Genomic DNA, 26256 nt, shown 5'->3' with positions numbered 1-26256 from the left:
AAACATTCATTATTGCATGTTTACTTATCCAGCAGATTACTTCTTTAAAGATTTTGAATAGTAATATAAAATTCAGTTGTGTAAATGTTAATTTACATGTAAAATATATCTTTAAAAATGTAATAACATTTTAATAAATAAATCCATCTATCTATTTTAAGAATATTAACATATAAAATCTTAACAGAAATTGTATATAACAAAAATATTTAAAATATGAATCAATACTTAATAAAATATAACAAGATGGCTTCCTAAAATACTATCACAAAATCTCAAAGTTTAGCTAATAAGCCAAAATGATAATCAAGAAATAGAAATCATCTTATATCATGGATTTTTAATTATTATATTTCTTCTAATTAATGAATTTTGAATGAAATAAAAGTTTTAACAGGATTAACAGGAAAATTAATTATTGAATATTGCATATTCCCTCCAGAAGTCTTTTTTAAATAAAGTATTTACAGTATTGTAATGCAAAGACATATCAAAATATCTTTAATTTGAATGTCTTTCTTTATTTTATAATTAATTTTTTTTCAAATAGATTTCTCTTTATAATAATGACTTTTTAAAGAATTAAATAATGTATTATTTCAATATTTTATTCCTATTTCTTGAGCATCATAATTTTTTAAAATATCAATAAAAATTTGAAAAATATTTTTAACATGAGTTTGTTTTGGGAATGTTAAAGAAAAGTAATTTCTAAAAGCACCAGTAAGCTATCACAGTTAAATTTAGAATTCATCGTGAAAACTTTTTGCTGTATCAATCATTTTGCTTCCCATAAACACATCTTTCTTTGATAGTATTTCCTCGATAGATAACTTTCCATCCTTATCCAGATCGGCTAAAGCTATTAATTCCCGAGCTTCTCTTTTTGCAAGAACAGGATTTTCAGGATCGTTGTACATCTGATAAGAGTTAATTTAAAGACTAAATAATAAATTTTATATCAAAAACAATACATTGTTACAAATGAATTACCAATAATTCCTGTCTATTGACTTTGCCATCATGGTTAATATCAATAACTTCTCGAAATTCTTTAAGTCTCTGTCTTTTCCATTCTTTCTCTGACATTTTACTCGTTTCTTCCATTGGCATTGACATAAACTCTTCTTCAGTCAGCAATTCATCTCCGTCAGAATCTAAAAATTAAAGTTCAATCTGATCATTTTAATCATAAATTTTCAAATTACTTAGAAATATTTTATACCAAGGTTGTTAATGATATCGTTCACCATGTTCAACAGAGAAACGTGGCTATGTTCAGGATGGCGGAATGTTAAAAATTCATCTATATTTAATGCATCTGGATCGGAGTTTGCCGCTTCGGACCAAGCAGCTTTGTCCAATAATATTTTTTCTAAAACTAAATTAAACATTTAACTCCATTAGTTAATTCATAATTATAAAATTTATATATATTAAATTTTAATATATATCTAATACCTTTTCTATTTAATTTTTTATGATCTTTAGGATGATTTTTTGCAAATTTTTCATCAAAACCTTGCTCCATCATAAAATTCACATGATATTCATCCCAACTAACTCTTCCTAAAATAATTAAATTTTAGCATTAGTTTATTTATTATTTGCAAGCATTTTCTTTGCAATATTCAAAATTACCATTTCTATCTTTATCAAGAGTTGAAAATATCCAAAAATTATCTTTTACTGCTTTCAGAAAATGCTCTTTTATTTTAGCTGCAATCCACTTTTCTAGTTCATTTTGACTTAGAAGATCGTTATTATTTATATCGGCACTGAAAATATTAAAGTTCTAAATTAGTAAAAAAATATTTTAGGATTTATTAAGTTTTATAAATTATATTATATTATTTAATCAGTAAACTTATTTAATAAAAATGTATGCAATTATTTTTAAAGTTTTATTATGTGCTGATTAATATACTAATAATGTAAATCTCAAATCTGCTTCTTTAAAATTCAAACTAAAAATAAAACATAGGTCACAACTTGCAATTTTTGCTTTTGATACATACAATTTAAACTGATCTTAAAGAAATTTCTATGCATGGATTAAAGAAAGTTTAATAAAAAGCATGAACATAATTAATTCATTATAATGTCCATAAACTTTAGAGCATAACTGGTCCAATCCATTCTGTTTACAAATCATTGCTAACTCAAAAAACTTCTTTAAAAATATTATTTTTTGTTATTAATGATAAAAGTGAAGAATGAAATCAAATTTTTTTGTTAATTTTAAAACATATACAATTAAATCCCTCAGCAGCAATATTTAATAGAACAAGAAATAAATATATAACAATAAATATAACTATGAGTGTTTTGAAAAATTAAATCCTAATTTTTTGTGAAGAAGGGAAATTTCTACAGTTGTCAGAACAGAAGAAATATGTACTAGAGGAGACTTAAGAGATTTTATTGCATATTATTATTAATGTTGTATTATTTCTACAGTATATGTTAAACATCAAAATCTAAAATCAGTCAGAATTAGGGTTTTATGGTTCCAAGTACTTGAACTTTTCAAGTCTCTCTTCTTAATACTTGAAGAGTGAGTGCAAAGTAAAGAGTCAAAGTTTATATATTTTAAGTGATAAATAGAAATATCTTTAGTAATAATGCTTCAATGACAAATGATAAGGAATCAAAACAATTAATAAAGATAATCTGCTAATTGTATTTTATCTTTACAAATTAATATAGATTAAATACAACTGGCAGATTTAGTCTAAAATATAACTCTCTTAGTCTTTTGTAGTCACATCTACAATACTGACATTACAGCTTGCACAACAGAATTTTCAAGTCTATGTTTATTTTTCTATCAGTCATTACAAAATTAATCTTAGAAGATATTTATTTCAGTTCTTAGATCTTTAATATGTTGACTGACACTATCAAAAGGATTAGTATATTTTAAAGATTATTATAAAGATAAATTTTCAAAATCATAGCATCCAGTAAAAACTTACAGGTAAATTTCTGATTATGAAAATATACATTACTGAATTAAAAACATGAAAACAGCATATATAAAACAAAACAAGACAAACACTTTTACAGTAGAGTCTCGAAAATTCGGCACTCGATAACCCGGCAGTCCGGATAACTCTGCCACACCATGGCAGGGCAAAAAAATCCTTAGTTAATTAATTTTCATTATAGACAGCTTTATGCCTCAAAGTATTTTTCTGAGGTCTGTCTTATCAGGTAAATTACTGTACACAGTGTATTCATTTTCTTTTTCATGTAGTAAATGCTCTATGCCTTCATAAAGGACGTACTTTTGCTTTGTTTAAGGGTATTTGAGCAGTTTATTCTCTGTTATATTCTCAAGCAAACAATACATACAAGTACAGTACAGTATTTTCTGAGGAAACACTCATACTTATTTTTTTTTAACCCCATTCCCAATAACCCAGCATTTTCACAAACTCGGCCACCCTTCGGTCCACAGGCCGAGTTTTCGAGACTCTACTGTATTAGTGTTTATAATCAACATGGAAGATATGTACTGTACCAAAAGTTGAAGCAGAGTTTAAACAAAATATTACAACTCCATCTTTTGCTTTGAAAAATACATTTGTATATGTTGAAACTATGGAAACAGAAATAATAAAACATATTCAATAAATTAAAAGGTTAATGTCAGAAGTTTTTGTTTTGATTAAATCATTAAAATATGTAATAAATTTATCAATCAAATCAGGAAAGTTTTCAATTTGTCTAAAAAAGAAATTTGTACTTCCAATTTNCAGAATTTGATGATTAGAAATAAATAAAGTATAACAATTATGGTTGTATATTTTAAACATTTTTATTAAACTTTTTCAAAATTAATAAGACTAACCTTTTCCAATTATTGTTCAACTGTTTATTACACAAAACATTAAAATTTATAATATAAACATTACAGATCTCTTAAGATCATATTTTCTAGTCTCTGTATTAAATAGAAACATCTGTTTAAGAAATTATCCTAAAGGTTAATATTAAGGTTAATTTTTAATTAGTTGTTATTTGCTTCAATGTCATTCTTAGTAATCTGGTCAAAGCTATCAAGATATGATTAATAAACTATTTGATATTCAATTACAAAGTTATTAATACTAATTAAAGCAAAATAAATATAAAAAGTAAAATACATCTGGATACGAGTCCAATTTTGCTTGCCATGTCCAATCACCAGAAACAACTATTTCCATTGCAGAGACAACCTTTCTTTAGAGGCTATGCCTCTGCACAAATATGCAAAACAGTTTAAAATGTCCTCAGGTGACAATCCCAACACAATTAAAAATATAATATTTCTTTGTAGAAAAGGACTGGCAGAATTACAATTTAATAAAAAGTAAAATACATCTGGATATGAGTCCAATTTTGCTTGCCATGTCCAATCACCAGGAACAACTATTTCCATTGCAGAGACAACCTTTCTTTAGAGGCTATGCCTCTGCACAATCCAGATGTATTTTACTTTTTATTAAATTGTAATTCTGCCAGCCCTTTTCTACAAAGAAATATTATATTTTACAGTACTTCCAATATTCAAAAAGGTGATAAAACAGATAAGACTATCAATCAATAATAATAGTTCCATTAAATACATACATTTACGGTAAAAACACCTATTCAAGATTGTAGTAATCAAAGTTTATTAAAGTGTAAAATAATAAATGATAATTTGGTTTCAAAACAGGTTCTTCTACTATAAGGGCTTTGTTGAATTATCAGAAATTTTTAACAAAAAATTTGGACACTTCAAAAACAATTGGCAGTAATAATGTACTTACTCAAAAAGCACACAACACCATAAATTTAGAATTATTAAGAATAAAGCTAAGAAATTATGGAATCTGGGAATTTGTATAATAGAAATTAACCAGAAAAATGATTCAGAACTTGTGGACAAACTTTAAAGGATGATAGAGCACGTGACAAAAATCATTTTTTGTGTAGGAAAGTATAGGCACAAGTGACGCATTGAGGCACAAACACAAGAAATAACACATGAAAGGAAACAAATTGTTTACTTACAGCTACATTGACAAATGTATCTTTACAGCAATGTTTACAATAATTGCTCAAAACTGCATCCACCAACAAGTAATACATGCTTGGCAGTGTTGATGGAGTGATTAGTGACAGTTTAAAAAATGCCAAGTAGCAAATATAATACACCAAGAGCTTGCAAAGAAACACAAACTGGTAGACATTCACGAACCATACTACAAATACATTCCATAGACAGTTTTGGAAAACAACATGCACAAAATGTACTACGACAGAGCCATAATCACAGATAAAACAATTTACCACAACAGAGCCATAATCACAGATAAAACAATTTACCACAACAGACCAGACATCCCACTCATTGACAAACACAATAAAATCGCATACATTATAGACATAGCCATTCCAAACACTCACAATGTACAAAACACATGCACTGAAAAAATTAGCGAGTACACAGAACTCACCCAGGAAATAAGGCATCTGTGAAGGATGGATAGGGTGCTTATTGTACCTGTTGTTCTCTCCTGTACAGGTGTGATACCACACACTCTACATAAAAGCCTGGGAACATTACAATTGAGTAGAAATACATACATCACACTACAGAAGGCCACTATATTGAATACATGTCACATTGTTAGGAAATTCCTGAATACAGACACACACACTGACACACTTATTTAATTTTAGTTTTGTTTTGGTTGCTATGCCTTGACTCTGGTCCGGCATAGTACACAGCCACCGCTGTGAACCGAGTATAACTCACAAAACCCAACATAATAATAATAAGTGCAGAGTCCAAATGGTTATGAGTTAAAGGTTGAAATTTGGAACACAGTTTGGGTATGTCATGAGAACATACACTAGGAAGGGATTTTTCAAAATTCCCCTGGAACAATGGAAATGTTAAGAGAAAGCAATGTGCAAGATGTACAGGCACAGATGTGGTTTTTGCAGGAAATTGAACATATTTTTAGAACCATCTAAAAATGTTCTAATTAGTCTGGAAATGGGGACCTAATTCTTGCATTCTGTGAAAACAGGTAAGATTAGCTATAATGTAATAATCTTAATCTTTGCTATCATTACTTTTTGCCTGAGCAACGCCAGGCTTATCTGCTAGTTTAGTAATATTATTTTTGTTTGATAAATAATATATCATAAACATATATAAAATACATGCCTACATATGGTATTATTTTTATTATTAAAATGAGGAATCTTATTAATACCTTATAAAAACACTTACATAGGTGTAAACCTATGTAAGTGTTTTTATTAAATATTGATCTAATTAGATGTTCAAATATAACATGCATAACAAAAACTGTTGTGGTTGCTATAGGAACATAGAATTAATTTACATTGAATCTAATAACTGTTTTTACCTAATAGATATGTTCCCAAAAAAACTGTATAAAAAAAAAATAATAATATTGTCTGTACAGCATAAGGAAAAATGGTATTATTAAGGTCTAGAAGATTGGTTCCAGATTTTAATAATACTTATTGTATTATTTTTACTGGTTTTTAAGGTCTGGAACCAATCTTCCATTTTCCTTATGCTGTACAGACAGTATTATTATTATTTATTTTTTTTTACACAGCTTTAAATTAAATCAGTTAATATAATAGGATGTGTTAAACGAAATATTTCAGTTTTAGTTAATAAATCAGAGAAGGGACAATGCAATTGCACAAACTTCAAATTAAATTTTTTCTAACTTTCAATCACAACATAATGTCAGACTGAGAGTCTACCTGCATTCAAGTTAAAAAAAAGTCAAATCTTAAAATTACTTGAGCATGTTCAGCAATTTTAAATGTAAATTCAAAGAATATTTTTTTTTANTTCCATACTCAATTTCATAGTTGCTTTGTAGTTTTGGTTGGTATTATTTTTCTCTAAATAATCTTTTAGATATACAAACTAGTTGAATAGAATCTCATGTTGCCAATATCAATGTTACTTGTAAACATGCAATAGTACATTCTATTTCTGGAGCACCACCACAAGCTGACTGCCTCATGCAGAGTTTAGGGAGAAAATGGGACAAATAGTAATACAGGACTGAGTAATGAAATATGGTGACAGTCCTGTATATACTGGATGTATGGCAACCCTACATAATCGGAACTAAATTGATATATACAAGATGATATTTTGTATTTAAAAATACTAAATGCTTAAAAATATAATAATCAGATAATTGGTTTAGAAAATAATGTGTTAATGAAAACCAGTAAATATTGAAGTAGTAACATACAGTATATACTAAATTTAATTTGAACTTAGCTTCAATCATGTATGTGAAACATATACACTCATTGCCATAAAAATTACCGGACCAAGAAGGAATTGTCGTATCACTGCAAAACTTGGCATGCAGATAAGTCTTAAGCAGATATGGAAATGATTAGAGTTATAGTGTGATTGCTCAGAGCCAACAGAAGGCATTAAAGTGTGTCTTCCTTGGCCTATAAAAAAAGCATCCTGTCTGAGGTTTAGTAGTTGCAGAGGGACGCTGTATCACTAGAGATGCCTTTATGTCACAATCAAAGACCATATGAACAACTAACCAAGTTTGTGAGGGCAAGGTGTATATAATTCACCTTAATCATATATTTTAATTTTGAGTTCCTAATATACAGTAAAAATAATAATAATAATAAATTATATTCATGAAATGAACTAAATCATCAATAAATATCTTTATATATTATAATAATTGTGATTATTTGAAGTTTTCCATCTTTTACACAATTCACATATTTTTAACACTAAATTCAGTTACTTTTAAATTATAATTTAAGAGTAATAAGAAAAAATACAGAAAGTTGCATTTTTCTATTGCAATTTACTGTCAGATAATAGACATGATTATTATTGAAAATGTGACAACCTAACATGATGTAATTAATCAAAACTAAAAATTCTCTAAACCATATTTATATAAGTAATTAGAAAACAGATAGTATAAAAATGATTTAAATCTAACATAACCAAAAAGTAAAGAACATGCTAATTAAAAATTAAAATTGTATTCCTGTAGCAGTGTATTAAAACTATGTTCTACAAAACCCTAAGGATCTACATGCAACTTTCAAAAGCTTCCATGAAGGTAAGTAATTTTCATTATTTTCACTAAAATTATTGAAAAATAAACATTTTTTTAAGTGGTACTATATTATTTAAAAAATAAAATCAATTATGGTCTTTTCATACATTCTTTAAACCTTATTACTTAAAAATCTGCAAAAAATAATACTCATGCATTAGAATTCCATAGTTATTAACAGTCCAAAGGCCACAATCCAATGGCCTTCAAACTGTTCAAACAAATTTAACAACTATAACTAATTGGACCCAATTAAATTAATCTAAGGAAGTTTAGTTATCCAATAATCAAAGTATTCAGATAATCAAACATGCAGAAGAATATCCAAACTATATCAAATAACATAATCATAGGATTGTCATAATTGCCAAGCATTGATACAGGATATTTATTTAAGTGCTAAATAAATAAAACATGAAAAAAGTGGGTAGGTAATGGTTTATTTTACTCTGATAAAAAATCAATAAAGTTTAAGCAATCTAATAGAAAAGATGCAAGACTAATCCTTTTTAGCCCAGTCATATTTTAAAGTTGATTTTACTTTCTTAATTATATAATTTTCTTCTTTCACATAATTATAAAATTGGGCACAAGTCATTTTAAAATTATAATGACAAATCAAAATTGCTTTAATTGTCTCCACTGACAATCTGTTTCTTTCATCTGACCATTGAGTTGACATTAGGAAAAATATTTTCTCCACATTTGCATTGTGGGCTGAATGGCAAATATTTATTCACATAGCTTTATTAGACATGACTTCTAATCAATATGCTTTGTATCCAGGGCCGGATCATCGCATAGACCAGTGGTTCCCAACCTTTTTTCATTAGCGTACCCCGTGACATGTCATATCTTTAGATTGTACCCCATGACATGTCATATCTCTAGATTGTACCCCTCATTTAAGAAATTTAGTGAGTAACCGTATTGTTAATTTTACATATTGTAACTTTAAATTAAAGAAAAAAAACCTAAAAGAAAAAATGTATAATAAAGTTGTGATTGTTGCAAGGAACATTTTTTATCTAATAATTTTTTAATACTATTAGTTTGTGATACATAATATATTATTTTTTCTGCCATAATAACTAACTTTTTTCTGTACCCCTAAACAACCTATCGCGTACCCCTAGGGGTACGCGTACCACAGGTTGGGAATCGCTGNGTCCCGGCCTCACATATACTATTTGTAATAAACTTCAATTTTATATTAACAAATACTTAATAAAATTAATAAATTTTCATTATTAAAAGTTAAAAAAGTCCATCTACGAGTTGCGTAACTTTCCCCGTAAAAAATTTAAAATTGAGTGTGGCGCTATCTGTTGTGCTATTTTATTTATAAAACTTTTTATAAAATTAATTATTATAAAATTGCCAAAAAGTTAATTTTGAAATAGAGATGAGATTTATAAAATATTAAGAATGCTTATAACAAATATTTTAATTCCACCCGTGTGGACAGGGCCGGATCATCGCATAGACAAATGAGACAAATGTCTATGGCCCAGTTTTTAGAAGGGCCCGGTCGAACTGTCTATTTTGAAAAGATTTGTAAATAAGATACTTTACTTTTCTGTTGGAATTAACCTATCCAATTTCGAAATTTTTCTCCGTTGCGCGTCGGCCCGGGTTGAATTTTTGTCGATGCCTAACGAAAATTTCCCGTCTTTGAAAAAAATAATCGTGGCTATTGTATCGTCCGAAATTATTATTATTTTTTTTTTATTTTGCACGAACAATATACAGTTTAACCCGATCATAACACCAAATTTTTATCGGTCCCACGATTTTAGTATACTAGATAACGTTAAAAAACCTACATGTAACGACATAACATTAATGTTATATGAAGCATTCCCAAATTTACAAAATTAGATTACAAATTTTATTTAACAAAGAAAATACTACGTGTTCAGTCCTAGAGTCAGAGTCCATTTCCTAGAACGACTGCGGGTGTTACTCTCACCACCTGACTTCGGTTTGCCTGTTTGTAGACAGAGTCGCCATTTTGTATTTTACTTTGACTCGGTATGGGTCCTCTGAGTACCTACAAGTCTGTGTTTTTTTTTTTATGCGCGCATGATTTGGGCATTTAATACTCTGTGCCAAATTGCAACTCCTGACATATACACCTTTATACCTCTAAGCTGGTAACACAGCAGGCAGTACGATTTTATAGACAACACATAGTCTTGTTGACAATTAATATTTTAAGGTAAATATTGTTATTGTACAACAACTTTTGTTAGACGTTTAATAAAACAAATTTCAATTTTTTAAATTTATAAACAAATTGTTCAAACTTTTCTAGAAAAACTAAAATTTATTGTTGTGTATTAAATATTTTTTATTAATAAAAATTTAAGATTTGTTTTAGTTTTTCACATTATTTAGTTTTGTTTTATTTATTGTTTTATATTTTTTGTGTGCTCTATTTCTTGTGAGAGAGGGGGCCCGGTAAGAAGAAAATGTCTAGGGCCTGAAAGTGGGTTAATCCGGTCCTGTTTGTATCTGCAAAAAACATAAGCCATTTCTCTTCCATACTCAATTTCATAGTTGCTTTGTAGTTTTGGTTGGTATTATTTTTCTCTAAATAATCTTTTAGATATACAAACTAGTTGAATAGAATCTCATGTTGCCAATATCAATGTTACTTGTAAACATGCAATAGTACATTCTATTTCTGGAGCACCACCACAAGCTGACTGCCTCATGCAGAGTTTAGGGAGAAAATGGGACAAATAGTAATACAGGACTGAGTAATGAAATATGGTGACAGTCCTGTATATACTGGATGTATGGCAACCCTACATAATCGGAACTAAATTGATATATACAAGATGATATTTTGTATTTAAAAATACTAAATGCTTAAAAATATAATAATCAGATAATTGGTTTAGAAAATAATGTGTTAATGAAAACCAGTAAATATTGAAGTAGTAACATACAGTATATACTAAATTTAATTTGAACTTAGCTTCAATCATGTATGTGAAACATATACACTCATTGCCATAAAAATTACCGGACCAAGAAGGAATTGTCGTATCACTGCAAAACTTGGCATGCAGATAAGTCTTAAGCAGATATGGAAATGATTAGAGTTATAGTGTGATTGCTCAGAGCCAACAGAAGGCATTAAAGTGTGTCTTCCTTGGCCTATAAAAAAAGCATCCTGTCTGAGGTTTAGTAGTTGCAGAGGGACGCTGTATCACTAGAGATGCCTTTATGTCACAATCAAAGACCATATGAACAACTAACCAAGTTTGTGAGGAGAAGGATCATTGGGTTGAGAGAAGCTGGATGGTCATCTTGCCAAATAGCCCGTCACCTATACCATTCTGCCAACACTGTGGGGAGGTGTTGGAACCAGTGGACAAGAGACACTCACACTCATGGCACCCAGGCTCAGGATGCCTTTGGCAGACCACTAGGACAAGCATGCACATAGCCAACCATATCATTGTCCACCATATAAACACAAGTGGTGCCATCATTATAGGCCTTTCCATATCATTTTGGGACACCTGGATGAGGAACATTTGGTATCACAGTGGCCATCACATGTGCTGCCATTGACAGCCACCTACCATCACCTGTTTGGAATGATGTCACTCCCAATGGGATTGGACTACAACACAATAGAATCAAATTGTCTACAGTGATGAATCCAGATTCAGTTTGAACATTAATGATGGTCGTGTTCATGTCTGGAGAACCCAAGGTGAATGCTCAATCCTGCCTACATTTTGGAGTGGTACACTGCCCCATAGCCAGTGATCTGGGGTAGTCATCACATACGATAGCCGGTCATCTTTAGTAGTGATCTAAGGGATCATGACAGCCCAATGATATGTTAGTGACATCCTGCTACCACATGTGTTGCCTCCCATGGCAGGGCTCCCAAGAACCATTTTCCAACAGGACATTGCTCAACCACACACAAGGTGTCACAGACTACCTCCACCACATTGCCACACTTCCCTGGCTTGCTTGGTCCCAATTTGTCACCAATCAAACATGTCTGGGATCCTCTGGGACACCAAGTTGGACAGCCTAGGAGTTTAGGACCCCTTGCATCAACTGAAACGTTGCAGGTTACCATATGGTACCTGTATGCCTCCATGCCCGCATGTATCATATCATGTATTCACGCTAAAGGTGGCCCAACAGAGGACTAGAACTTTCTTTCATTTCCTTTCCTGCAATAAATGATCCTTTTGCTTTCATTTTGTAATCACTTATTTATATCACCATTACACTCACACATGTACAATTTTGTTTGATTTCAACAACAACTTCTTGGTGCACTAATTTTTATGTCAATGAGTATACTTTTATAAAAAATTAGAAAACAAATTATTACATGATAGAAACAAATATAATGTAAACTTTGAAAAGTTTTTTTTTTACTTTTAAATAATCTTTAATTTTTCTTTGAAACATGCAAGCTGATTCTTTTACAACTATATCTCTCATCCTTTCTTAAACAATATTTCAATGTATTAACTAGTAAGTAAAAAGTATATGGTAACTATTTTTATTTTTAAACACTAAACATTTACTTAATTGATTGATTATCTGAACATCATTCATTCAAACTATGCTTTTCTGTATTAAATATTACCGTATAAAATTATTATTAATAAATTGAATAAAAACAAAATGCACATGATCTTTACAAAGAATCAGTATATCATATCAGAATATGATCTTTTTTAATTCATTATATGCACTGAAGTCCTCCTAAGTTAACAACAGTGCTATTATACAGCAAGCCAAAAATCATCAATCATATTTTAAATAAAAAAGTCTATTTTTGATTATTGATTATGATCAATAATGTTAATAATATAGCATAAAAAATCCTACTTTTTATTGTTTAATTCATTTTATAAAGTTAGTAATATCATAAGATACATTAATATCAATACTGATAATTTAAAAATAATATGTAGATACATATGGATATATCTATATATTATTTAGTTTTTCATAATATTCATTAAATGGAAAAGTTATAAAGCATACAGGATTCAATTCAGAGATTTCTGTTATTAGTCTGGATTTATATATGTATAGACTAATAACAGAAATCTTAATTGAATCCTGTATGCTCTATAGCTTTTGCATTCAATGAATATCGCGAGAAACTGCAAAAATAACATAATCCCTTCACACTTGATAGCATTTGAAACTAGCCGATATCTTTAACTATAGATGGCTTCACTATATTTTATTCATTCTACGTGGAGAATAAATGGCTACCTTTGTCCATTTTAGGAATAATTTTATGAAATTAAATATAACTGTAAATATTACTTGCAAATAATAGCATTTACAAAGCTTACCGATTTTTGTTTTACATAATAGACCAAACCTCTATTTGAAGTTAGATAAAACTAACCAATTAGTAAAATTCAACCAATTTTTTCCCATATAGTTTTAATTTTAATACGTAGTTGAGCATAGCTTATTTAATTAACACGCAACACCATACTAATGTCGTCATTGTACTTTTCCAAACTATAATCACACACATCTACGCAATCGTGCTTAAAGTGGTATTTCTAATACGGAAAAATATTGTTAATTTTAAAATTCATTTACTATTAAAGAGCACTCCTGATCTATTTTACCAACTAAATTATTCTGAGGCTTTCTCTTTATTCTCATAAATCACAAAAATTATGCAATTTAGATCATTTNTATATATAATCATTGATAATTTAATAAATTATTTTTAACCTGTATTTATTAATTTAATTTAAGTATTACATTATTAATAATGAAATTTTAAAAACAGTTTAATGACTTTACATATTTCATATTAGCAGAAAAATTGAAAGCAATCATATCATCATTTCAACATAAACATTTGAAAAATTGCAAAACTTTAGCTGAAACATGAAATTTTACAATTTGAATGATTTATTTGAAAGATTATTTATTCTATCATCACTAAAGATAAAAGCATTATTGAAAAATTTCATTCAAGTTAAATTCAATTTTTATTGAACTTGAATGAAATATTAATTACCAAAATTAACTATATGTATAAATTATTTATGTTAATAAGTAATTTTCTTTTCTTGCAAGTTTGAATTCAATATTAATGTAATCTCACAAGTCAGTTTACCAATGAAATATTAATTACCAAATATACATCTACTTAATGAATAATCAATTTGATTATTAATGAAAATTCGAAATGACCTTCAAAGCACTGAAGCACTTCAAAAATAATTCTGTTAAATACATTCAGGTAGAAACTGATTACACTAACATCTCAAACAGGTAGAATTTAGGTCAACGTCTAGATTCTATTTTTAGTAATACAGAAATATACATTTAAAATTAACTCATTTATACCCGTAAATCACTTATTATTTTAATAATTAAAATTTATATATTAAATTATCATAGCATACTTTCTGAAAACTCGTCTTAAAATGGCTTCGTCTTGTTCCTCTTCTTCCACATCTCTACCTAGAAGTATTTCCTTTCTATAATTCTTGTTTATATGACCGTCTCTCTCCATTTTTAAAGCTTCCAGATGATCGGGAGGATGAAGATCAGATATTTTGATGTCTCGCAGACTGGCATTTTTCGATTCCGATGTATTTAACTTAAACGGGAGTGATTGGGACGTGACGATAAAACATACAGTTAATATAAAAACGTATATTTTGTCCATAATCTTATAATTCACGATTTCGTATAATTCCGTTCATAATAAAACTGGTTTATGTTCGGTTACGACTCCATGTGACTGGCTAGCTGAAGCGCCACTAGCGGCAAATTTTTAAATTATCCTGGTATGAAGGTTAATTAATATATACAAGTTGACCCCCCTATAACACTGTTGATAATTCTGTTTTATATGAATTCCATGTTGTACGAGTCACTTAGATTTTACAAATACTTGTGCCGGGCTGTGAATGGCTCACGTATTTGTAAAATCTAAGTGACTCGTACAACATGGAATTCATATAAAATGGAATTATCAACAGTGTTATAAGGGGGTCAACTGGTATTAATTAATAATTCCGCGTATTTTATTCGTTATCTCGAATTTTTATATACGATTGTTTTATTTCTAAATGCGAAACGAAATTACGTAAGCGTTCGGTTAATAGAGCGTGAACTGTTCGTTTACAAAAACTTAAAATAGAAAGTTATGGCGTGAAGTTTCTTCTCCGGATGATACGACACAATTTTATTATTATTATTATTTTTTCTTTTCTTTTCTTCTTCGGGAAGTGACGATTGGATTTAACAAGTTTTGATAGTTTTAATAAAATTAAATGCGCTTAAGTGCCAAATTTACAACTTGTTCTGAACGAGCAATTACGTTTAAGGTCATATAAATGAAATAAACGTAAATTGTAAAATATATTCTAATAAAAAAAATTAATTTTAAAATTTAAATCGCATTTTTATGTTGTGATTTATTATTTAAAATGTTTAAAAGAAATGTAAGGTGAACCGGAACACGCCGGTACATTGTACAAGCGGATAGAGTAAGACTAGTATTAAGTACCGATAGTCGGTACGTGATACCAGCAGTAGCTGGGTAAAAAATTCTATTCGTGTATGTTTAGGCGAGAAGTCATGACTGGCACGATAAAAACATGCAGCGCTATTCTATCAACCATCGGGCCTATTGGAGTTGACGTAAAAAGCAAATGAGGTGACGTTCTCCCCTTTCCATGAACAGGCGGCAATACAGGGTTTTTTAGATCCTGGCAATCTCTGTCTCCGTTACGTTCTTGTCAAGAAACGAGGTACGAAGTGCTAATGATATTTTGAAAGGGAATAGTAAAAACGTGGTTACTTACTAAAAGGGCACCATTTATCAACTGATACTAAATCCAAAACAAACGGGAAAGAAAGCTAAGACGACGATTTAGAAAAAAAAAAGAAAAAATCGCGAAATACTATAAATGATTCAATATAAATATGTATGTACTACATTTGTACAGAGAAAGGAAATAATCAGTATTATTAAACACTGCTTTTTACTTTCCTGGCTGTTATGTGTAGGCTACATAACAAGTATTGAAACCGTATCAAATTTGAACCCTCAGAGTTTTTTGCAATCCAAAAAAGTAAAAAAAAGAAAAATTTCATTTTATTTTTAAATTAGTTACTCATTTTTATCATAGAAAACTTTTTACTGATGACAAAATTAAAATAAAAAAATTTGTTCTAGCGGGTCGTGATAGTTCGGTCGAGTACCGAGGTACCACTGCATTTGATTAACGCGAGTTTGACATACGCGGTAGCACCGAGGGATTAACTGTCAATCAAATTGTGCTATGTATATATATATATATAAGTTATATTACAGTCAATGGCGTGCTGTGACAGTCGATGATAGGAAAGCTGTGTTTCTGTAAGAAGCCGACTTCCAAGGGTCAGTCAGTTAATTGCGCGTTAGTGATGGTCTAGGATCCATTCGTATTCGTTTGATAAGCCAGTAAAAACCGTAGACTTCTCTACATGTATTTTTAATATCACAATTACATTTCGAATCGCTAGCCACGATATAAGGGCTACAATTAAAAATAAAATAATAAAAATTTATTTTGTGAAATAAAATGTGTGGTGGATGTACCGGTACATATCTGGTATAAAATATTCTTCAATTGTACGAATATACTTTTAAAGAAAATTATAATTAAATATAGCTTTGTAAAGAAACGTACATAAAAATAACAAAATATTCTTTACTTTTTAAATCTTAAAACAATGCACTTAGTCAAATAGCTCCCTACGAGTGGCTAATGGATGGAATCAGAGACGGTCCTAGTAGGTGCATGCACGCGAGCTGCCAAATCCCGAGGGTGCCGATACCGGTCAATGTCAAATGCCTCTTTTGTCGCATTACTAGTATAGGATGCGACAGAGTTGTAAATTTTAACGTTTCTCACCATAGCTGTAAAAATTTAAATATGTTAAACTTAATAGTCATTTGTTTTCTAACTAATTCGTTTTAGGACCAGGTGTCCACGGAAATTTCCAAAATTTACAACTTTTCGGTCACTCTCATTGAACTAGAAAAATTTCTGTCTTTATTATCTAATATTACGAAGAAATCAGTCTCCACTGTACTCGGCTAGAGATTGGTTCGGTTAAGCTTTTGTTTAAGTAAAATTTCGGCTCTTTCGTCAAGGTTTTATTTATGTCCCCAATTCCCTAATCGCTAAATTATTTAACTACTTCTTAAGTAGAAATAAGTCGAAACCGGTTACTTTGTACTTGAATATTTATAGTCTTCCGAAAGTGGTGGAAAGACAAATTTTTTATGACAACGGATATATAAATCGTAAATTTAAGGAAAATAAATTCTAGAGGTTTTTTGTATCTTGTGCATCTCATTCATTACATTTAGTTGTAAATGATGCTACCAATGTAACAGTTAATTTTTTTAACATTGTACGTTTTTTCCTGCATCCTCTTATAGATGGGACATACTAAATCGTAATATTACTAGTTTAACATTGAAATCTGTAAGTAATACAAGATGGGAGAGCAGAATAAATATATCAAATATTTTAATGGATTTTTTTTAAAACTCATGTCAACTATCATAATAACATACCAGTATATTCTTATCGGTTGGGTTAAGTTATAAATCTACTCGTGATTTATTCATTCATTCCGCCACTGATATTCGAATATATAATAATATCTTATCGTTTTTTTCACATGTAGTATAGAAATTTGTAATAAGAAACATATAGTGGTTATAATAAAATATTAATTTTAATTAATTTAAAGTATATCACGTGTTGGGCAGGATTGTCACAATCTAAGTTGTTTGTTTGTCCCCAGGTTTGAGATTTAGGCAATTAGATAAGTGATATTGCTTCATCTCGAATGTAGCTATTTTTTAGGTTTTATTTAATTATCATAAAGAAGGTAAGATCAGAATTTAAAGCGGTAAGTGTAGTACCTAACCCTCAATATAACAATATTTTTATAATCTAAGTACGAACCAGGTCTTGAAGGGCTTTACTCAGCCGTATGATTGTTTTATTTATAGTGTACTCAGGTCAGTCTGATCCCTACCATACTCAGTACGTTGTTAATTTTTTTTTCGGATTGTTCTTTTCTTTTGCAGAATTCTTTTGTAGTGTTCTTGTGTTTTTATTATAGTTAAAGCCAAAATTTTTAAACAAACTATAGCTTGCGAAAATATTTACAATGAAAAACTACATTTAGACCTCTGTTCTGTTGAAGTTAAAATCTTTCTAAGAGGTAATAAGGAGCTAATAACTGTGGTAAATGAAGGAAGTGTTGCATTTGCCCATCAAAAATAGACAAAGAAAACATGCCAATAAATGCAAAAGACTAATATATACAAACTGTACCAACAAATAGGAAGAAAGAAGTGAAGCAATTAAATGAACTATTTATTTACTTTACCAGAATTAAAGAGACTGTAAATGAGAGGAGACAAACTAAAAAAGTTCATCTGTGTGACTTTTTTTTTTGCCTTCTCTGTCAAAATTTAAAGAATAAGAAAATTGAAAATAATAAAATTTTGTTATCAATCTCTGTTTAGAGTCAAAGCAAAAATAAGTCTTGATAAAAATAAGCAAATTATAGATTTAAAATGTAACTTTTAAAGTTTAGCCTGCTTGATATTTCGTTTGCAGATCAACGAACTTCTGCTGGAAAAGCTGCTTTACAGGTCAAAATGACATTGATTTTCTCTTTGCGTTTTTAATGTTTACTTTAAACATTTAACGTACAAACACAAACAATTCATGATCTATTTTGTTGTATCACTAACTGCCATCTTTCTACCAATTTCTCAACTCTTCTTGTGAAAAAGTCCTCAGATTTTGAGGCAATATAGTCCACAATAGCATTTTTGACTTCATAAATTCGACCAAACTTTTCCTATCTAAATGATTCTGTAAAGATCTAAATAAATAATCTGAATGTGCCAAATCTAGAGAATATGGCGGATGAGGCAAAACTTTCCACTGCAATTCTCTTATTTTTTCTACGGTTACTTTGGCAACATGTGGTCTTTCATTGACATGATATAGTACAGTATAATGCCCTTGGGGTTTACTAGCTCCGGTCTTTTGTTCTTTTGTCCTTTAATGCTTTGCTTAAACGGTCTAATTGTTCACAATATGTGTTGGCATTTATGATTTGGTTCGTATCTACTAGTTCATAATACACTATTCTCTTCGCATCCCACCATATGCACAACATTACATTTTTGGGTGCAGTCCACTTTTTGGTGTGGATGTTGATGGCTCTGTTGGATTTAGCCACGATCGTTTCCGTTAAATATTAGGATATAGTATCCATTTTTCGTCTCCAGTAATTACTCGTTCTAAAAATGGATCTTTCTTTTGACGATCGAATAATCCATCAATACTTAATAGAGGTGGAGATCCAGGTGGAGTGAGGTCAATGATGACCCCACTCCCTATTTTCGAGTCATATTTTTTTACAAAAATATTTGTAATTTTTTTTTCTTTCGTGGCTTTTAATATATTTTCCCATAATTGAGCCTGTCCAAAAAGGATTTTCTGCCAGAGGCTTTATTTTGCAAGTTACATTAAAACTCACATCTGTTACTATGGGGTCAACTATGAGCCTAAAGTTAATTTTTTCATTTTGATAAGTCTCAGTGTTTCTTTCTTGGTGACTTTTGTGTGAAATTGTTAAATACTCTTTAATGATGTTCCGTATCATTCCAGAAATTTCCTGATTGTCCCCAGATGAATCATCATTTGACAAACAGGAACTGTATTGCTCCTCCACCTCTGTTATAGCAATCTCATCATCGTCATCTGAGTTATCTTCATAATTATCGTACAAGATGTCTTCTTCATCACTTTCATATCTATCACCCACTTTCTCAAACAGCAGATTGTGAATTTGAATAAGATTATAGTTTTCTAAACATCTCTGATAGGAGAAATTGCATCTTCTACCGGAAAAAATAGAAAACAAAAAAAAATTGTTTCCCTTTTTCGACATTCTCCACATCACTACTCTAAATACTTTTATAGTACGGAGATACAATACAAATTAGAATTTAAAAAAAGAGGTTTAGAGCAAGGTTATTTCTTTTAGGAATAGGAATATCAACGATGAAAAAGTCGAGCAAAAATCACTAAAATATATTCTTAGAAAGTATTGAGATCAGCCTTGACTCGTGCTATTCAATGTAACAATAAAAAATAGGTAGTACAAGGATTGAAGTACAGTAATTACATTTCCTTTTCTTTTAAAAACTGAAAAACTAGGGAAACTTACTTTTAAACAAGATGGAAAATTATTTAATAATTCTTAAAAACTAATTTTAAAAATAAATTCATGTAAACTAATAAATTTTACTTTTATGATCTATTATACAAGTCATAAAAATTGTATTTTATTATATAAAAGCCATACTAATCTTTTAAAAAAATCTTACTAAAAACAATCACAAAAAAGAAAGTAAAACATCAGCTAGAATCTAGATTTTTTTTTTCTTTTTTTTTGCAATAGATTTTAACTACTTAAACGAAATGTTCGCAATAAAAAACTATCAAATTTTGCATTATTTTCTATAGCGATGAAAGCAATTGCAAGTTTCGAACGAATTTTGTGTAGTACTTCGTTAAATTTATTAAAATACACTTAAACAGTATCCGAGCGATCGTAGATCTTCACTAAAAATACGAAGTATTTTGGCACAGTTACGCGAAAAAAAAGTTTTTAAATACACGATTCACACGAATAATCTTTAGTAATTTTTTTTTTTCAGATTTATTATAAGATTTTATTTTGTTATAATGAATAAATTAATACACGATTAATAAAATCTACGCGATTAATACGGGACAATACACTAAGAAAAACAAATGTAATTTTCGTATATTCTTTCTTAAACGTGTCAAGTCAAATTATAAAATTCATTTATCTGAAGTGTTTCGACGCATTGTAAACACCTGCGCTGTCGCCGTTTCTAAACACATCAAACCGCCCACTTAATAATGTAAAAAAAAAAAAAAAAAATAGAATTATAAAATAAACGTGTTAAGTTTTATCCAATCCGCACTCATTAAATTAATATAAATAAACTAATGGAGCCGGCCATTTTTTTTTCCCTTCTATTTTACTGAGGATTCGAGTTTCTCTTTTTGATACTCGGAAGGAGCCGTGACGCCATATTCGGTCGCCAATTGATCGATAAAGTAATTTGTTTGGAAGCCATCCAAGAGTGCGAGGAGTGGAGATATTTTGAGATATGCAGCGGACAGCGTCAAATATAAACAATCGCCATCTGCATCCTTTAACCTTGGATGTAAGGAGAAAAGAAACTGTTCTGTAGAGAAAGAGTTTTGACGGCGGTAACGCGGCATGTCCAAGAAGAAGAAAGATACCAGCTGTCAAGATGACGGAGAACTTTCGGTTCCTCTTCCCATCCAAACGTTTTTATGGAGGCAAACCAGGTGATACGAATTATTTTTCCATTCGCGGTTACATTCGAATTTTATTATTTGTCATTCAATTTATATTTTTAAATAATAATAATAATAATAAAATATTTTTTTTGTTTTAAATATAAGATAACAGAGGGCGTTCTTATTGACGGTACGAAAATTTAATTTATTGCTTTGACACGTGGTTTGATGTGGCATCAATATACATGAGAAAAGCGAAATCGATTTAATAATCTAAGAGTGTTTTATTAAGTTTATTTAAAAGATTTTAAATTAAGTTATTTATTTTTATTTTTTAGAGAAGTTGAAAATTAAGAGATGAGAAAAATAACACAAAAACATCTAAAAACAATATAAATTGGTATTGTAATACAGATTTATATTGTAACTTTTATGATAAAATATATAGAGAAGAGTTTGTTTATATAATCGGATAAACTGAGGAAGTTCTTGTCTTCAACACAGACTTTTTTTTAAAAAAATCTTTTCTTAATATGCTTTAGACTTTGAGACATTCATAATTATGTGTACAGTTTTTGAGACAGTTTTGACCCCCTTTATCCACAATGAGTTTTGTCAAACTATCTCCCCTTTAATTACTTTGTACAATAGTTCATAGACACTCCATGACATTGAAGAAATGGCTTTAAAAAGTTTTTCAAATATTTTCTTACTGATAGTTTATTTGCATGACTAGTGATTGGGTTTATCAAAACAAATTCGTTTGCCACTAATACTGCTAAAATAGTCCACTAAGACAATGCCTAGACTCTCTCTCTCTCCATTCGATACAATGATGTGCTTTTCACAATTCCCTCCTCTTCTTAAACTGTACCTGTAATAAATAGGCAGCCCCATTTTGATATCTTGTTAATTTTTATTCGCTTTTTAAAAATATCGCATATATTTGTATTCGATGTAACATTGGTTTCTTAACAGTATTATAATAAAGAATTTTGATGACTAAGGTTGATACTTTAAGACTATGTTGCAGTTTCTTAAAGGTTTATGAAATTTATTTTGTGTGAAATTGCTGTTTTATTGTGTAAAATTGCTATTGTGTTTCGTAGCATTATAAATACAAATTTACTCAGAAAATGAAGTATTTTATTAAATTTAGCCTGTTGATAAATTGCATTTTGTTATAGTTCCTGAGATAGAAACATCAATACTTCATGTTAAAAGTACCAATGCATAACAATAATATAAAAGCAGTATTGAATAAATAGAACTTAAAATATAAATTTTATTTTTGTAGAAAAATCTAACTATAGAAAACTCAAAAAAGTGAAAATAAAAAATATTTTATAAAAGATACTTCTAGTAGGCTCTGTAAGCTAAATACTTCTAGTAGAACTCAGCTACTGGTATATAAATTTCAATTATTAAATAAAAGATATTCCTACATTTTTGATTGATGTATTTGAACAGATTTTATTTGTACAAGAATTGCAAAATTTATTATGATATACTGGTACCTGACAACTTCGTCAGGTGCCAGTATATCAACAAAGAAATAATGGTCCCATTGCCTGAATTGAAATAATAAGTAGATAATATAATTTAATTATAAGATGAATCTTTTAATATATATAGAATTTTTTTGAATGATTTGATTTATTTATGATTTATATATTTGTTTAAAAACTAATAAAAGATAAGATAATCATGTAGAGTAATAAATATTTTTGAACTCGCTATTCCTTAAATGATCATACATAATACATTTAATTAAATATGTTAGATTGTTATATTTTATATTTAACTATTTAATAACTACATAATAATTTTATAACTTCAAGAATTTATACTCAGATCTATTTTTGTTTAAGATATTTTTAGATATCTTTATGAATATTTATACATAATGTATTATTTTAAAAAATAATTTCAAAATTTAGTATGATAGTTTGCAATTTTTATTTGAGTCATTAATAACCCTTTTTTGCAAATATATTAAATTTTTAAAGAAAAATTATAAAGAAACTTAAAAGGATTAAATACTGAGCATTCTGTTTATTACCAAAAATGAGAAAACACATTTTGTTATGTTTTTTCTTGTAATAATGTAAACCATAGTACTATCACTCAAACCTTTAAAAATACAGTATAATTTTTATTTTAAAACATTTTTGGTCGTCTTAAACAACCTTCCTTAGGATAAAAGAAAAAACAAATTGCAATTTAAAAATAAGAATGAAAGCTGGAATGTTCTCTGGAACAAGTTGATTTTGAGGACAGAGGACATTCCAGTTTCTGTTGATTTTGAATATTACATTTGAATACATTGATTTTGAATATTTAACATTTTAGATCAGCAAAAACAAAATTTTTCTTTATCTCAAATGTTAATATTTGAAATAAACTTGTTCCAGAAGACATTCCAACTTTTGTTCTTATTTTTAAGTTGTAATTACTTTTTCTATCCTGAAGAAGTTTGTTTAAGATGACCAAAAACATTTGAAAATTAAAATTATACTCCATTTTAAAGCTTTAAGTGTTAATACTGTGGTTTATGACAAGTGCAGTTTTGCTGAAAAGGGATAATGTAAATTTTTGATATTAAGATGAAAAATTCAACTTAAACTATAGTAATATTTGGCTTTAGGGATACCGATGCTGTTACTACCCTTAAAGATGACTGGAAAACCCAGAAAATGGCAGATAACTGTTTGTACTTCTTCAATACAGTATAACTTTTTCATATTTTGAGCATAGGATGGAATTACAAACTATGAAAAAGCTAAGCACAGTTCATCTGTCTGAACACAAAGTAAGAATTGGATGGATGTACTAGCAAGTCAATAATATTGTTTCAGAAGGCCCTAAATAATATTATTTACTTGAATGAATAAATAATTTTAAAAAATTGCATGCTAGTGACCTTGGACATCATTGCTTTGACCACAGTGTGTGTCAAAAATAAAATTGTAGATTTTTATTACATTTTTAATTTTCCCATCTCATATATAAGATGACAAAGTTTAATCCAAATCGAATAATTAGATTTTGGGAACAAACTCAATTCTATAACCACATAGAAGAGGTTTCAATAAACTTCACTAACATACTGCCTCAATTAAGATTACAATCACATATAATTTTATATGTAGATACATCAGTTATGGTACTAAAATATGGAATATGTTTTCTTTCAGATTTTAGCTTTATATATTAGTATTCTAATTTTGAAAATTTAGTTTTTTTTTAACATAAATGAACTTTAAAAATAATGAAAATATGATATAAATATGTGTAAAAGGATTTTTTGGTTTTATTTTTAGTCCTTTTATTCGTCCAAAATTTGGAAAGCTGCATGAGTCTTCATGTATGGTATGTTAAAATATTTATTTATTATAAAAAATATATTGAGGATAAGTAATATAAAACATATTTTTATTTTAGGAACAACGAGAAGCTTGTAAGGTAATTATAAAGTTTTACTGATATTACTTAATATTTATAGATTTAATATATGATGGCAGTAATATGCTAGAAAATTAGGCTAAGGTTTGAAATCGTAACATCATGACTTATATTTGTCATTGTTATAAAGCAGAAGTGATCGAAACTTGACACAATAGGAACTATATACTGTATATCAGAAATACATGAGAGCCACATCCTATATTGGAACAATATTTTATACATAACCTATATACTGTATACATGTAGAGGAATAGCATTAAAGTCTACCTCTTATTACTAAAGGGTAGAAGAGTCACAGTTTGTCCACTGTGGTTATGTTATAAAGTTTGTGGTTATGGATAAAGTTTGATTAGACAAGCTTAAAAGTAATTTTAAGCTTGTCTAACCAAATAGTTTTTATCCTGATTAGTAAGATGTTCCTTATTATGTGCTTTCTACAAACAACTTCATAGAAACTTTATATTAATAGAGTTACTGAAAATGTAATGTAACAACACTGTTTAGTAGTTATTAAATATGTTGAAGAAATAATTTCACAACAAGTAAGTACTTTTATTTTGCATTCACCTATAATAAAATAAGCAATATATTTTTAACAATGGATTAGGTTAAAAAATGCTAATGTTTTGTCCCAGTAAATAGGCCATCATGAAGCATTGCATCAATAATGTTAAAATGCTATTGTTTGTGTTATCACATGTTTAATTTAGCAATGGTTATCATAAGCATTATGAGAATATCTTGAAAATAAACAACTTAATTTTGATTGTTGTGTACTGGCACAATGAAGTGACGTTTTTCTCAACACTGGGCTAGTTGAATCTTTTATTTAGTTAGAACGTTTTTTCCATACATCAACGTTTCGGGCATCAGCCCCTCTTCAGCTAACTAAATATATATAAAAATATTTAACAGGACACAAATAAAAACCAAAAAACTCACATAAATTCTTTGTAAACCATACCTCATTTCAGCATGGACACTGCACATACAGTAGAAATCGGACTACACTTAGGTTTTTTTAACATTTTCATTATCAATTTTTTTATCACAATTTTAACTATACAGGTTAAAAACAAAACTTTTTCTACATTTTATTACATAAACAAGATAAACTCTGCAGATTTTAAAAAACTAAAACTTACAAATTTCAAAAGTCTTTTTTTGCCACCTCGTCGACTGATCCGACAATTTGCATATAGCACTAT

At 29.0% G+C, this 26256-nt stretch overlaps 2 protein-coding genes across 2 annotated transcripts in view; one reads left to right on the top strand and one right to left on the bottom strand.

Annotated features, from left to right (window-relative positions):
• Window positions 1-603: 603 nt before the first annotated feature.
• LOC111613821 (45 kDa calcium-binding protein-like) lies at window positions 604-14950 on the bottom strand. Its single transcript, XM_023355172.1, has 6 exons — window positions 14585-14950; window positions 1642-1778; window positions 1462-1569; window positions 1226-1381; window positions 994-1157; window positions 604-920 (listed from the first exon to the last, which is right to left on the bottom strand). Exons 1-6 carry the CDS (start codon window positions 14848-14850, stop codon window positions 744-746), a joined length of 1008 nt encoding a protein of 335 aa, XP_023210940.1. The 5' UTR covers window positions 14851-14950; the 3' UTR covers window positions 604-743.
• Window positions 14951-21143: 6193 nt separating this feature from the next.
• Window positions 21144-26256, top strand: part of LOC111613814 (protein unc-80 homolog) — a 74597-nt gene continuing 69484 nt past the window's right edge. The window contains exons 1-3 of the mRNA XM_023355163.1: window positions 21144-21628; window positions 24904-24952; window positions 25025-25045. Coding sequence (XP_023210931.1) covers window positions 21537-21628; window positions 24904-24952; window positions 25025-25045 — 162 coding nt within the window. The 5' untranslated portion in view covers window positions 21144-21536. The remainder of the gene's footprint in view (window positions 21629-24903; window positions 24953-25024; window positions 25046-26256) is intronic.

The sequence above is a fragment of the Centruroides sculpturatus genome, unplaced genomic scaffold (genome assembly GCF_000671375.1).
Source record: "Centruroides sculpturatus isolate CEXI.00-Female unplaced genomic scaffold, Cexi_2.0 scaffold572, whole genome shotgun sequence".
NCBI lineage: Eukaryota > Metazoa > Arthropoda > Arachnida > Scorpiones > Buthidae > Centruroides > Centruroides sculpturatus.
Note: the sequence above shows the minus strand (reverse complement) of the source record. Positions and strands in the feature narration are given on the sequence as shown.

Coding starts and splice junctions, on each gene's coding strand:
- LOC111613821 (XM_023355172.1), bottom strand. CDS start 14,850: ATGGACAAAATATACGTTTTTATATTAACTGTATGTTTTATCGTCACG. Junction 1,779..14,584: donor TTAAGACGAGTTTTCAGAAA/GTATGCTATGAT, acceptor TAATATTTTCAG/TGCCGATATAAATAATAACG. Junction 921..993: donor TCAATAGACAGGAATTATTG/GTAATTCATTTG, acceptor AACTCTTATCAG/ATGTACAACGATCCTGAAAA.